Source organism: Phascolarctos cinereus, unplaced genomic scaffold (assembly GCF_003287225.1).
Source record: "Phascolarctos cinereus isolate Bilbo 61053 unplaced genomic scaffold, phaCin_HiC Scaffold_5;HRSCAF=322, whole genome shotgun sequence".
In the NCBI taxonomy this organism is placed as follows: domain Eukaryota; kingdom Metazoa; phylum Chordata; class Mammalia; order Diprotodontia; family Phascolarctidae; genus Phascolarctos; species Phascolarctos cinereus.
Window position 1 is genome coordinate 127453010 of NW_027555958.1, and position 16109 is coordinate 127469118.

At 39.0% G+C, this 16109-nt stretch overlaps 1 protein-coding gene across 1 annotated transcript in view; it reads right to left on the reverse strand.

The window, feature by feature from the left end:
• Positions 1-7684: 7684 nt before the first annotated feature.
• The window catches only part of LAMA2 (laminin subunit alpha 2), a 790327-nt gene continuing 781902 nt past the window's right edge, over positions 7685-16109 (reverse strand). Inside the window, exons 61-63 of the mRNA XM_078155150.1 lie at positions 13381-13511; positions 9365-9587; positions 7685-7948 (exon numbers count right to left, since the gene is read on the reverse strand). Coding sequence (XP_078011276.1) covers positions 7791-7948; positions 9365-9587; positions 13381-13511 — 512 coding nt within the window. The 3' untranslated portion in view covers positions 7685-7790. The remainder of the gene's footprint in view (positions 7949-9364; positions 9588-13380; positions 13512-16109) is intronic.

The following is a 16109-nucleotide window of genomic DNA, read 5'->3' on the forward strand; positions in this document are numbered from 1 at the left end:
AGAGAATTTTCACCCTCTATGCTTTTCAGTGTAAATCCATTTTGATTACATCTGTAAGACTTCTAGAAAATTCATTATTACCAGCATTTTTAAGAACCCTGCTCCTATCTCTGGCCAAGAATCAGTCATTTTTATAGACTGTGGTCCAGAAATCCAATTGCTATTCTTATACACTATCTTTTAACCAACTAGTCACTTTCCAAATCTGTCCCTCTCTTCTGAAGTCAATACCTTTCAATCAACAACAGTGATGATAACATTGCTTGTCTTTTAAGAACTTTCATGTCTTGCTCAAGACTTTCTATATTCTTTCTGGAAATGTCGTACACACATGAACCTGAAGAAGTGGGTGGTACAAACTGTATACTAGTTAAACAGACCAAAATACAATATGAATCAGCAAATTATCATAAGGGTTCTTATGTAGCACAGGATGACAACTTTATGCATGAGCCCCCAGTTAGCTACCTTAGTTCTTAGGTACTCTGTGTGTCAGAATCCTCTTTGCAAGACCTTGATGATGTGTTTCTGATAACTAGTTAGCTGGAGGATAGACTCAGCTCACAACAAAGAAATTTGATGACATATTAATAGCAGAACATTCTCCTCTCACACAAATACACATGGCCTCAGTGGGAAGAATGGACTTGTGTAGGGATCATGTTTCAGGCAACCATAGATAGGGAACACATGTGACTAGTGCTCATGAATGAGGAAGCTTATGGCTTAAGAAAAAAAAAAGCTGTTGGTGTTTTCTGGTGACATTCTATGGCTCTCTTCTAAAACCTGCTTTTTGACAGTTAGCTATGCTGCTGCCTCCTGGATATCACATGGCAACTCTCTATTGCCTTCAGCTGTCTTCAAGATCCCCAATATGTTGTTCAAAATTCAGTGGGAATGCTGTTGTTAAGAAACTTCTCCTATGGAGAACAGGGATACAGCTCTGTCAATGAGCTATTTAAGTCACATGTACCTTTCACTGGGGAATAGCTGAAGTTAGAAAGCTTCTTGCCTACAAAGAATGGGTATAGCTTTTGACTGAGGTGCTATACTCAGATGTACCTACTATTCTGTCCTTCATCCACTGTGGAGGTTATGAATAGTAAGCCTCTCTTTTGCAACAAGGATTAAAAAATCTCCCCTTTATTAACCTCTACCGGTTAATAAAGTTCAACCGTCTCTATAATCTGTTCTTTTCAGTCAGCTCTCTCAGTCAATGACTATGAAGCACTCCTCCTCAACTAGATTGTACTAGAGTAAGTAGCATTTGCCCAAGTTAAAAATCAGGTATGCTCTCCTATTAAGTCTTCTGTTTGCCTGCACTTTTTTTTCCCTACTGTCTTCTCTAAGTCTCTGAGTTCAACTGCTATCTAACTTATCAGAAACCCATTTTAATTTTTAGTCCTTTTCATGCCTCCTTGACTAGGCAAATATCCCTGGGGCTCTACTTCCTCAAACAGAAAAGCAGCTGAGTGATGCCATGGTGAGGAAATTGTTTTTAACCTCCCCTTTTCATGTTCCTCTCTTCTCTGTTTACAGCAATGGATGGCCTAGCTAGAGAAGGTCAAAAAGAATAATGAACTTCATTCCATTTCCCCTCAGCAACACATCCCAACCTGGACTGTCTCAGGTCTCTTTTCACTCACCTAGTTTTTATTACTTTTCATCTTTACTCTAAGTGATGGGATGAACCAATGATATACAGGTCACATGTCCCTGTTCCTAGCAATAACATTGTCAACTAAGTGAAGATTGAGGATTTCTTTTTCCTTGCTGTGCTTGAAGCTCTGAGTTTAAACTACAGGGAGAAAGTATTTGACAAAAACAAATGTGAGTGGAAAAAGTCATAACCTGTTCACTGAGCTTATTTCTCTTTGAAGATTTTTTTTTCCAGTTTTGTTTCTTAAGCAACACATTTCATCAGACAATTTACCATGCAAAATGTACAATTAGTGAAACTGGGAAATGCCTTCTTAGGTAAATATCATTGACATTTTACTGTTGAACATCTTTTGGTTCTGGCTGATACTGGGTATATTCAGTGGAAAGGGGAGAAGGAAGACTCATCTGCAAGACTGCTGGTGGAGAAAAAATTCAAGGTTATGTACAATTAAAACATCTGGAATTTCAGGTAGGTGTATGTAGCCATGTTCTTTTATAAATTATTTGTAATCTTTAATAAACATTCTGGTTCTTAAAGATTCAATGCTTAATTTCTAATTTTTCTCTCTTCTTTTCCTGTCTTTCCCTTCCTTCTTTCCCTTCTTATTCTTTTATTTCTTTCTCTTCCTTCTTTCCCTTTTGTCTTTCTTGACTTTTTTTAAATTAGGAAGGTAACATATTTTTGTATTTACAAGAATAATGGAAATGTATTAAATTGAAGCTATAGCTTCTCTAAGTGAACCATATAATACTTTAAGGAGATTGTGTTTATATATATACATATATATATATGTGTGTGTGCATGTGTGTATATATATGAAATATGTATATGTACATATATATTATATATACATATCTCTATACCTATATATCAAATGAACAGATTCAATTTACAAGATATTACAACATCTTTAACATGATACACAATGATGCAAATCAAATTTGATTATTATTGGTCTGACTATGCCCTCTTGTATAAAATCAGTTCCTCTCCCTTTGGGCAGCTTTCTTTATTTTCATCAATTTCTGACTACTAAAGGACAGGTTAGTGGGAGGGTACTGGATTTAGGAGACATGGATTGAGTCATGATGCTGATTCTTTAAGCCTCAGTTTCTTCATCTGTAAAATGGTGATAATACAGTGCAGGAGATAATTTAAGGTTTTTTTTTTCCCAGAATAACTTTTAGAGGCAAGATTTAGTGGAAAGATGAACTGATTGAAGAAATGCACTATTATCAGCTACACTTTAGTTCTATCCCTGCTGCTAACTTGCTGTATGACATTGAAGTAAGTTATTTCTCCTCTTCTCTCTCATCTGTAAAATACAGAGTTTTGTACTAGAATGATCTTAAAGATTCTTTCTGTTATGGTGGTCAAGGGATTAAAGTGGTTAAAGGTTGGGGTGATCAAGGTCTGGGGAAGATCCAAGGATACAAAGTTTGAGAATGTGCTTCATGGCCTATGGCTTTTCTTTGGAGGAGCTACTCTTCCATTGTCACCCTGACCCTTGCTTGGCAAGAGATGTGGCTATATTCTAAGGACTGATGACTGGTTACTTGGATTGGAGCAAAAAAGGGAGGAAATGGGAGCGATGAAGACTGAATTAGATATCATCTAAGGATAAAAAGCAGTAGCTCATCATGCAGTCATGGATGAATAGCATCTGAGTGAAGCTAAATTTTGCCCTTAGACAGGATCAGGGGCATTGCTAATGTATCTTAGTGACTGTATAATGAGGCTAAAAATTGACTCATACAGAGGGAAACAGTAAAGACAAGCCAGACTTGAGGGGATGAGAGGGGAATGTGGCTTAATGAATATAATTTCCTGTTGTTGAGATGCGAATGAAGATTCAAACTAAACACGTAAAATGCAGGGGAGGGATGGGGACTAAACAGTAAGGGTTCAGTCCTTAGAACATGTATGGTTTGTGCCGTTCCCGGTGGGCTATGCAGGATGTGAACAATGTTCCTTGCCTAGTTTACGAAGGCTTTGTAAGCCTATTTCTACCAGAGTGACTGGTAACAGGGTGACAAAGAATCTTCTAATTATCTGAGAAGCTGGAACTGAAGTTGTGAGCAGAAAATCTTGCTCTTTTCCCTGGTAGCTTTAGAAAGTAGAAACTGCTGGGAGCTGCCCAGCAGAGGTAGGGCTTTTGATCTCACTCATCTGCTTTGTATCCCTTAGCTGACAGGGGTGGGGATCTGTGAAGTTTGGATTCAGCCAAAGGGCCACACTTGAGGACCTAGAGGGCCACATGTGGCCTCGAGGCCTCAGGTTCCCCACCCCTGCTAACACATTGTGTTTCTATTTATTTTGTGTTTATTCTTTTTGATCTCAGGTAAATGAGTATTTGGAGGCTAGAAGTGACTAAGGTATAACTTCTGGGCTTCAAAATGTTGAAAAAACTATCAGAGAGTCCTTAGCAACTTGGGGTTGGCAGCCAAGAAAAACAAACCCTGTAGTAACAATGGTTGGGTGTAGGGAGTAGCAGGGAGCAGCAAACAAGTGACCTGCTTGACTCATCCAAGCCATAGATTGACCAGTCAAGCCAAGATGCCAAAACCTGGAAGGAGCCAGCCTAGCTGAGCAAGGGATTGACTCACTGCAGAACAAGAGAATGATTCATCACTGCTGATGCCACACCGAGACGTGACTTTGGTCAGGACTCCACAAAAGACAAACAGGTCCAAGGGTCAGGTGATACCCTTTGACCCCATGTCTTCTACATGTATGCCTGACGATTTTTGTGCCTTAAGCTTAAGCCTGCTTTACACAGAGACTTGGTGTATGCAAAAAGAGAGTGCATTCTTAGTATTCAGTTTCTCAGTAAATATCCTATTGTAAAAGGGAAGGGAACAAGGGATTTTATTAAGTACCTACCACATGCCAGGTACTGTGCTTTACAAATATTATCTTGTCTGATCTTCACAACAACCACTGTGCTGTTATTGTTCACAATAGGTACTGTTATTATCTCCATTTTACAGATGAAGAAATGAGGTAGACAGAGATAAAGTGACTACCCAAGGTCACAAAACTAGTTTTGTCAGAGACTGGATTTGAACTCAGGTATTCCAGATTCCAGGCCCAGCACTTTATCTACTGTGCCATCTAGCTGCTCCCACAAGCTAATTGATGCCATTTGTTAGTGGGGAGGACACTGGATAGGGTCTCATGAGTGAGAGTTTTAGAAACCTCAATTCCTCCCAGTTGTCCCTAGAATCCTGAAGTGAAAAGTCGTGGCTAGCCTTCTGGTCTAAGTTGGGATGAGAGCCCTTAGGGGTCTGGGTGTGTGGGGAGGAGGGAATCACACATACATAGCAAGCCAAATCCTCATAACTTTGAGCCAAAGGCTCAGTAAAGTTTTTACATAAATCTAGGTTTCCTTCAAGTTATACTATGACCTCAGGAGTCCATAGAATTAGGTATACCATCTCTCATACATGCCTCCTTCTTTCCTCTGATGCTTTGATCACTCTGCTAAAGGCCCTCATCACCACATGCCTAGACTATTGGGTAATCTGATGGTCATTCTCCCTGTCATAAATCTCTCTCCACTCCTGTTCATCCAACACTCAGCTGTCAAACTGATCTTCCCAAAAGGCGGGTGTGACTATGTCATCGTCTACTCAATAAACTCAACTCCCTGTGGCCTCTAGGATCTACTGTAAAATCTTCTGTTGTGCTTTTTATAGTCCTTCATCACCTGGCCTGCCTTTCTGGTCTTCTTACACCTTTCTTCCCTCTATGATCCTGGAACACAGGCCTTCTTATTCTCACACAACCCCTTGGATCTCATGATCTGAGTGTTTCCCTGTGCCTGGGATTCTCTCCTTCCTCATCTCGGCCTCCTGGCTTCCCTGGTTTCTTTCAAGTCTCAACCAAGTCTCCTACTTTTTACAAGAAGCATTTCCCAGGTCTCCTCGACCTTAATGCCTCCCCTCTGAGATCACCTCTACTTTACCTTGCATACGCCATTCTTTGTACATAGCTGTTGGTGTGTTTTCTTCTCCATTCAGTTGTGAATTCCGTAAGAACAGGGATTGCTTTTGCCTTTCTCTGTATCAGTTATTGTTGTTCAGTAGTTTTTTGGTTACCTTACTCTTCGTGACCCCATTAGGGGTTGTCTTGGCAAAGATACTGGAGCAGTTTGCCTTTTCCTTCAGTTCATTTTACAGATGAGGAACTGAAGCAAAGAGGGTTAAGTGATTTGCCCAGGGTCACACAGCTAGTAAATCTGAGGCCAGATTTGAATGCAGGAAGATGAGATTTCCTGATAGAGGCCAGGCACTCTATCCATTGTGCCACCTAGCTGCCCTTCTTTGTATCCCCAGTCTTTAACAAAGTGCCTGGTGCAGAGTAGGCACTTAATAAATGCTTGTTGACTTGCCTTAACTAAGGCTGGGAAGAATATCTTCATGCTCTGGTATTCTGTGTTCTATAACGTCTTGCTTAGAAAAAGCTGCACTTGGCACAATGGTCAGGTTGACCGGCTGGTGAATCTTTTTTTTTTTTTTGACAGTGCAATTGGGGTTAAGTGACTTGCCCAGAGTCACGCAGCTAGTAAGTGTTATGTGTCTGAGGCCAGATTTGGACTCAGATCCTCCTGACTCTAGGGCTGGTGCTCTATCAGCAATGCGCCACCTAGCTACCCTTAAGGCTGATGAATCGTTGATGAAAAAGGCAGTGATTTGTTTTTCTTACCTTAAGACATTCATTTGAGAAAACCCCTCCAGCCATTTTGTGAGCATGTAATACAACCATTCCTTTGGAGAATGCAATTGAGATGTTTTGATCCTTACCCAAACAGTCTGTTCTTAGACCAGGTGAACATTAGAAAACCATAAAACCTTAGAAATTAAGGGTTTTTTTTAAGAAAAATTATTTGACAGGTGAAATTGGATTGCAAAATACCTCCTGGCTATATGCTGTTAAAATTTCTGGTTTAATATTTATATCTTGGTAATATTCAATTACAGCATTAGTTTTCCTTTTCAAAGGAAGGATAAGGACTGGATATGTAATTTCACTGATACTGGGAACACCTGCCATGAAGAAATTCCTTCCAGACATGCAGCACCTTCTCAGCAACTCATGGTCTTGGAGAGTTGCCTAGAACATTGAAAGGATAAAGTGTTTTTCTAAAGTCAGATGTCTTGAAGCAGGACTCAAACCCAGGTCTTCTTGGTTCTTAAGACAATTCCTTTTTTTTTTGTCCAGCGATTGGGGGTTAAGTGACTTGCCCAGGGTCACACAGTTAGTAAGTATCAAGTGTCTGAGGCCAGATTTGAACTCAGGTCCTCCTGATTCCAAGGCTGGAACTCTATCCACTGCACCACCTAGCTGCTCCTTTTAAGGCAATTCTTTAGCTAACTACACTATGTTGCTTTCAAGTGAAGACTACTATCTTTTGATCACTGTATAACATGAACTCAAGCCTTTTAAAAAAAAATCTCCAAATGTTAAAGTATCACATATGTACTTACGCATTTATAGGGTTTGGTTCTGGGGTGCTCCCAGAAATCTATAAACCTCATCAAATAAGGAAATCAAGTAATTAAATCCCCTGTTCTGAATCCCATTTATATCTACTTTCAACATGAAAAATTTGTCTAATTGTAACTCTATCTAAAGTCTTTGGTAATGAACCCAGATCTAAGAAATTACGATAATGCTGACACTAGGAAGGGGAAGAAGGTTGTGCTGATTTCCTTCTAAGTGTACAAAGAAATTAATAATCCTTTTTGCTTTTAGTAGGATGATATAATGGATGCCAAAGTGGACACATGGAAAATGATAATAAAAATATTAATTAGAAGCAGGCCAAAGAATACTGCTTTCACAAATTGCAGTCAAATTCTTATTCCCTAAATGCACTTTTAGGCATGTTGAAAATCTCACCATTTTATTAGGTCAGATGAACTTGTTTCAATATTAATGGCCTGCAAGAGAAATTAATCTAAAACTTGTCTGAGATCTCCCCTAAAGGGATACCACTTGAAGAGTTCAAGGAGAGAATTCATTTTGCTGCACCAATTTTTATTCATATATGTAGGTAAAGCATATTTGTTTTACTTAATACATTTGTTTCCAAAAACCCAAATTGGGATTTAAAGCATTTCTATTAGTTGGCTGGGCAAGATACAGGCTGGACACCCTTCAGCTCCAAGGCTTTTGCAAAGTTAATTTCCAGAGCTTTGGCAGTGCCTTTGGTGAATTTCAGTGAGCGGATGCATCCTCTGAATGGGATATTGATTGTGAGGCCAAACTGATTGAGACCATCTGAAAAACAAAAGGCAAAGGGATTAGTGTGAGAGTAGACTTCCAGATACTTGGGCATCTGTTAGTTCCCTGTTAGTTGAACAACAGTTCAACTTGGAAGTATAGCTTGGCTAAGAATTTTGACATCAGTGTTTTAAACTGTAGAAAGAGAATCCCAAGCTTCTTTTAAGCTCATGAGACACTTCCCTAACTTTTAAGAAATATCAATTCAGGAACTGAGGTTGGAACTGATTAATTTGTAGCCGTGGAAAACTACAAAATCTGAATTTTAAAGAAAGGCATGTATTTGCTGAAGTAGACAATAAGGAATCTAAAGACAGATGACTAAAAGTTAGCTTCTTACAGAGAAGCTCTATAAAAGAAACCCTATAAGAGTTTTTACATCATGAGGAAACATTTCCTGGGAAATCCAAAGGAATTAAAATGTTTCTGCAAAAGCTCCTTTCTTTATAAGGAGGAACTCCCATGAAGGGGCCTAAAATTAGGTTTAACTTCCATTCAGCCTTATTTCTCATTGAATATGAACAGGTAAGTTTCTGCTGTCATTCATAATATCTTTGATTTTACCTGAGTGACAGAAGTGAATACCATTAAAACTCAGAAACTATAGAGGTCCCCAATCTGTGTATTATTTCCTCCATTATTAAAATATGGTTGTGATCATTTTGCATTTCTTTGTGTGAGAAGAAAGGTTATATGTAAATGTGGATCTATTTCTCTCATATTGCAATGATGAAAAGCAGTCCTTGGTGTTTTAAAAATTATTGCTCTATTTATTACTATCATATGCACTTGTCTTATTTTGAACTAACTTGGTCAATCTTGTTTATGAGCACTTTACATAACTCTCTGTGGTTCATATGCTGTTTTTAATGTGCTTGCTAGGGCTTTTAAATGTAGATTTTTTGCTAAGGCTTCTTTGTCATATAAATATGAGCTCTTTAACAACCTAAGGGGAAAGTCAGCTATGTTTAACCCAATGATTTCTAGTACCTCCAGAGTAATTTCATAACTGATTTTTATGATTCCCCTGGAATGTTAATCAAAAATGTAGCAGAGAGAACAACTGCTTGGAACATAATTTAGGCTAGATGTTTCATCTGTTATGAGCCAAATTCATTTCCTGTATCCTCAAACTTCCCACCAATGAAACTCAACCCATATGTTTTACGTAAGACATTCACTCATTTAAGTCATTGGGGATTTTATGGAAGGAGTTAAAGAATTTGGTCTTAAAGGTACTAAGATTCATTTTCTGGAGAATCTGATATTAAATTTCAATATTTTCAACATTTTCCAATCCACAAATACAACATCCGTGTGAGAGCTGGAAGCAACAAATCTTAGTTAGTTTTGTCAGACCTTATGACACTTTATAAATGTGAGTTATTGTTGATTGTTGATATCTAAACTCACCTGGATATCCTCCAACAAAGACAGGATCATTTGTATCAGCTGATGTAGACGCAGTGTTTGGACTCTGAGCTTCCACTTGGTTCCCATCCACTGTTAACTCTATTCGGTGTTTGATTTTGTTTGCAGTCACCTTATGCCACTCCCCATCACACAAAGCTCCAGGGACACCGGCGTCATAAACAGCAGTGAACAGGCCTGCACCATTATCCACATGAAACATGAGCTGGGTTGGGAAAATCAAACAGTTATGAATAGCCCAGTTAGAATAATGTCCTCCCAGTCCTAAATCTGATAAATTAGTAGTACTGACTGATGGAAAAATAGAGAACAAGGCCAACAGATTCAAGTAAACACAGTTAAGTCATATCAAAACAAACTTGACAGGAATTAAAATATAAATATGATCAGCATGGGTTACAAATCACCATTTTGCCTCTAAGTACTATGTGTGTATGTGGGTGTGTCTGTGGGAGGGCGAGCAACAGTCAAGTTATGCTAAGCTGGCGATAAGAATTCTGTCATTTGAACATTTGAAATCCGTTTGGAAGCCAGATAATAAGGATTTAGTAGGCAGGCAACAGTTCTAGAGTTCTTAGCTCTTTCCCCCCCTAGACTGGAAAGCACAGATCAAAATATTTTGCTGAAGTGCTTCTCAGATTTCGAAATACTTGCTGGACCTCTTTGAAATGCTTCCAATCTTGTCTTAAAGGTAGTGGCTCACAGTGATTCACTAATTTGATTCATCTGTGAAAAGGTTCTTAAGATTTATTCTTTGTGTCTCTTGTCCATGTTTTCTACTGGCTCACTCTCTTTTCCTCAGATGCCTCATTTTATACATGTGGCTCAAAATGACATAAGGAGTTTCATTTCAAGCAGAGATCCTCACCACAGATGCTCAGGGCCCTTAGTCAGACAACAGCTTAGCTACTGAAAAGCACAGTATACAGACATTTGAAGTATATAGATGTGAAGTTTTTGTCTAAATGATAGAAATATGTGTTCAATAACATAAGCAGGTCTTGAAAATTCGAGTATTTGAGGGGATTTTTTTTCCCCTTTCTGAGGATGGTGAAGAAAGGGATATAGTTAAGCTCCAAATGAAAACATACTAGAAAGGTTTAGAAGAAATATTGGATAGGACAGAGGCAACTGGATATGTCTGGAAAGAACCCAACAACAAAGATGTATGAAAATAACATCCTTAATTAGACATGTTACTGATTTTGAAAAAAATAATTGGGGGGGGTGGTCTGTCTCTAGCTAAAGCTATTTGAATTAGTTATGTTCATGTGGGAGTGGCTTAGACAGTATTGAATTAGCAAGTATTCCAAGTCCAGCACAGTGGATGCTATACCTGCATTTATATGCTTTCCTATTAGGAGCCTTTATCCAGAGATGGATGGGAACTCACAAGACCATCTAGTCCAATCTCCACATTTTCCAGATGAGGAAACTGAGGCACAGGTCACACAATAAGGATCAGTGGTGATATTTGAACTCAGGGCCTCTGACTCTACCCCCTCTTTCTACTCTGCCAGACATTGTAAGCTCCTTGAGAACTGTGCCTATATCTTTGTTCCTCCTAAACCCAACTTAGTGTCTTGCACATAGCATCCCTTAATGAATATTTTAAAACTGGATTCCTCTTCTGCACACCTAGCTCTTTTTCTCTATTGTGTTGCTACTTGCTGCAGCAGAAATGTGGGTCTTTAGGTAGATTTTCTCCAGCAGCAAAATTTTTCATGCCTCTTCTCACCTTTCTATTCTTCTTGCTATTACGTGGAGGTGTTGAGGTGAGAGGTTTATTACCACCTGCCCAGATTGTTACACAAGTCTTTCCACCTACTCTCTCTTCTACTTCCAATCCATTTTTTTTAAGGCAATTGGGGTTAAGTGACTTGCCCAGGGTCACACAGCTATTAAGTGTCAAGTGTTTGGTCTGTGTTTGAACTCAGGTCCTCCTGACTTTAGGGCCGGTGCTGTATCCACTGCACCACCTAGCTTCCCCCTATTCTTGATATAATTGAAGAATTCTTATGACCAGATCTAATTATGGCATTGTTGTGCTCTGAGAGACCTTCAGTGGCTTCCTATTGCCTCCCAGTTCAAGTTCAGACTGCCTTGATTGACAGTCAAGGCCCTATCCAATCTGGTGCCTCCCTAGTCTTCTAGCCAGATCTCTTATCACTTCACTCCACACATTCTTATACTTGAGTCAAACTGGTCTGTTCTCTGTCTCCCGAATATATCTGCACCCTCTCCCTTTCATGCCTTCCTTCACACTATTCCCTATTCTTAGAATGAATAAATGAGTGAAAAAAGCATTTATTAAGCAGTTGCTACATGCAAAGCACTGTGCTAAGTGCTGGCAACCCAAGTAAAATAAGAAATATAGGTGTGGCTCTCTAGGGGTTCATACTCTAATTGGGGAAGACAGTATATAAAAGGAAATTCACCTGCAGGGCAGATGGATTGTCATGGAATTCCCTCCACTCCCCTTTTGGCTGTTTAATTAAATTCACCAAATATTTATTATATACCTACATGTATCAGGCACCTTGCTAAGCACTGAAGCTACAAAGACAAATGTTGCCTTCAGTGAGATTATATTCTGTGGAAGGGAAACAACATATGTACAGCTAAGTTAATTTTATACATACACATATATGTCAGCATGTTTGTATATACACATATACACATATACACACATATATATACACTATATATACACATTTTATTTTATACATGCACATATGTGTGTATGTATGCAGGTATGTATATGTGTGTCTATATGTATATATATACTTACACACATACATAATGAATACAAAGCAGTTTTGAGTGGGGTGGGGAGCACTAATTACAAAGGGAAGCAAGAAAGGTCTCCTCTTGAAGGAGGTAGTGCCTGAGCTGACTGTTGAGGGGAGATATGGTTCCAAGAGGCAGATGGAGAAGGGAGAGCATTCTAGATATGGAGAATGGACAAAGACACGGACCGTGCTCCACCATGCTCACATAGCCAGTAAATGTTGAGGGAGAATTTGAACTTAGGTCTTCCTGTCTCCAGCTCCAACATTATCTACTGTGCTATGTGTGTTATTCAAGATAACTAAGTCACAAAGCCCTATGAGGCCTCCCCTTCAATATGCTGATGGGCTTATCATTTGTACAACCTGATCTCTGAATCAAAAATCAGGACACATAGTCTGATAAAAAAAATTTTCACAGTGGCCATCATCTCACTATTACAGTCCATTGACTTTGAAATCAAGGTGATCCAGAATTTCACCTTTACCATCACTCTCATTTAATGGAGTTCTTTTTTTTTTTTTTGGAGTTCTTTGTAATGATATTTGGCTCAATAAGATTTCAGTAGTGTGCTATTCAGTTGGAAACCTACACATTTTGGATAGCTGGTTTGCATTTCATTATATTTTTGTTTGAAAGCTTTTGAGAGAAGCCCACCTTTCCTCCCTTTTTAGATAGCCATTGGGAGACCGTGGGCTGTTGTTTCTGGTTCAGTCGTTTCAGTCCGACTCTTTGTGACCCTATCTGAGGTTTTCTTGGCAAAGATACTTCTTCAGCTCATTTTTTCAGATGAGGAAAGTGAGGCAAACAGGGTTAAGTGACTTTCCCAGGGTTACACAGCTAGTAAGTAGACTGTTGGCTTATTTTACATGAATCATTGCTTTTATACCTTAGCTGAGACAGAGGAAGGAATCACATCCTTCATCTAGTAAAACCCTGGGAGATGTGATAGATAAGTGCTAATTTGCACTGCGCACAGTAGGTCTATTGGGGGAAATAAATACATTTAACCTCAAGACAAATCCAGAGAATGCATACGTAGGGGCAATGAAGTAAGCCAGGAGCCAAGGGACAGCTTCTACCTAAAGAGGCTCACTATTAACATACAATGCAATTAGGCTTATCTATAAAGAGACCAAAGATACAATTTCTGAAGCATTTTCATGACCATCAATACATGCAGAAGTGACCTGGCTGGTGCCACTCACTTTTTCATCTACCAGTTCGATGCCCATGCCATCCATTTTTTGGCTGCTGATTCCCAGAAGAACACCAGTGGTTCTAGTGGTACGGAATTCAAATTCCACAAGAAGGTCCAATCCTACTTTGTAGGCTCCAACTGTAGGAAGAAAAGGAAAAAAAAATTCTGAGCACAAAAATGTTCACTTTGACAACTGTATATTTCATTTAAGATGTTAATCTATCACTCAGGTGAAAGAAACAACAAACATTTATTAAATGCCCACTATGTGTAAGGTGCTATGTAAACTAGGTACTTAAAATGACGTGGTCTCTATCCTCAAGGAATATATACTTTATACTTTAATAAAGTCATGGCATATACATGCAAAAAAGTATGACGCATGGTAAGACGTGAGAAGGACAAATGAGAATTTCAGAGTTTTAGAACATTTGGGGAGAAAACATGTTTAATTGGAGGGAATAGGAGAGGCTTCTTAGTAGAAGTGGTAACCAAAGGAAGAGAAGTGTTCCAGTAGGCAGAAAAGAGGAGGAAGTATATCACAGTTATGGGGGGGGGTCCCCCGGAAACATACAGAAGAAAGAATGCAGGATAAAATTGGGGAATAGCTTTTAGTTCAGTTTGGCTGTAAGATGAAATGGAATAAGTGGGAAAAGAAGTTGGCAAAGTGGATTAGAGGCAGATTAGAGGCCCTCCATTATTTTATTCTTTAAGCAGTGGGGAGCTATCAATGGTTTTAGAACCATGGGAGTGATGTGGTCAAATCTGTAATAATGATGACTGTAAATGATAACTGCTAAAATGTAGACAAGAATCAAACCATTAGATTTGATCATTCCAGAAATTTCTCCTTTGAGATCATGATGATAATGTAAGTAACACATGTAATATTATTTTTACATTGTAAATGAGAAAACTGAAGGACAAAGATATTTTCCTTTCAGTTTGGGTAGGGCTAGATGGTTATTTTTGTACCTTACAAATCTAAAATTTTGTCATTCTGTGAAGTTGCTTGCTCTTGGTCAAACAACTCATATTTGTTAGAGACTAGACTTGAATTCAGATGTTCTGAATCTAAGACCTATGTTCTTTTAATATGATTAAATTTAGAAAGTATTAATTTATAAGTCACTGGGCTAGGTGTTTGGAAAACAATTGAAGAATTATGCTGTAATATTCCTTAAAAGGGACTGCCTAATGCATGGAAAGGGGAGCCGATTTAATTTAGTGAGCAGGTATTAGGAGTCTACTGTATGTCACACTGTACTAGGAGCTAAGGATACAAGGACAAAAACATAAATGGTCCCTGCCCTCAGGGAACTTACATTCTACTGGACAAAAGAGCTATGCAAGTAAATACCACACAACTTGCAAAGGGGCAAAGGAAAGCTTGGAAAATTACTATAAGAAATTTGAGAGAACACTTGACACTTACTAGCCCTGTGACTCTGGGCAAGTCACTTAACCCCAATTACCTAAAAATAAAAAAAAAATTTAAAAGAAAGAAATTTGAGGGAGAGATAATTTCTCCCTGGGGTATGGCTGGAGAGAGATCAGGGAAAGTGCTTCTTGGAGGTAAGCACTGATTTTCAAAAAGGGAAGTATGAGTAGGATGGGAGAGCTAGTCTAAGCTTGAGGTTGGGGGAGAGGATGGTGTTCTGATAGTTATTTAGTAAGTGGTTATGAGAATATACATTAATGATGTGAATAAGTTTATCAAATTACCCAAATGTTGACTTCACTGGAAGAGGTAACTTACACCCTCATAGTATCTCACTGGTAAAATTTTATAGCTTAAACAAACTTTGACAGGTCATATACTACAACGAACCCCACTAGAAAATTCTTTAGCATTCTACAGGTTTACGAAAACCTTAGGGAGGATTCATCAGTCAATAAGTATTTATTAAATGCCTACTATGTGCCAGGCACTTTGCTAAGTGCTGGGGATACAAAGAAAGGCAAAAACCATCCCTTCCTGCAAGAAAAGGATATTCTAATGGGAGAGAAAAATTTAAATAACCAGGTACATTCAATATATGTGCATACATACACACACACACACACACACACACACACACATATGCAGAGTACGTGGAGGGTAATCTCAGAGGATTAGACATTGAGGGGGAAAAGGGAATAGACTGGGAAAGGCTTATTGTGGAAGGTGGGAGTTAGCTGAATCTTGAAGGAAACCAGAGAAGCCAAGAGATGGAGTTGCAGGGAAGCAGCATTCCAGGCACAGAGTGCAACCAGTGTAGAGGCAATGGGGTGGGTGAGAGAGTGTTGTGTTCAAGGAAATGAAAGTAGGACAGTATAACTATATTGTAAAGGGGAATAAAGTGTGGGAAGAAGCCAGGTAATTAAGAGCTCTAAATGCCACACAGAGGAGTTTATATATGCGTCTGTAGGTAATAGGGGGCCACTGGAGCTCTTTGAGTAAGGAGTAACGTGGTCTGACTTTTGCTTTAAAAAAATCACCTTGGTAGCTGAATGGAAGATGGATTGGAGTGGGGAGGGGCTAGTAACAGTGCTACCAAAAAGGATGTGACAATTGACTCTCCACTCATTATCCCAGTGAATCCCTAGACCAAAACTCCCTTCTTGGACTCTTGCCCCTGAATATGTGTTATATCCAAAGGTTTGCTGGATGGAGCATGCTTGTGCTTTGTGAGAGCTGGTTGTTAAATTTTCAGTATGAGCATTGACGCCTCAGAAGTTGGCAAAGGCTACAAA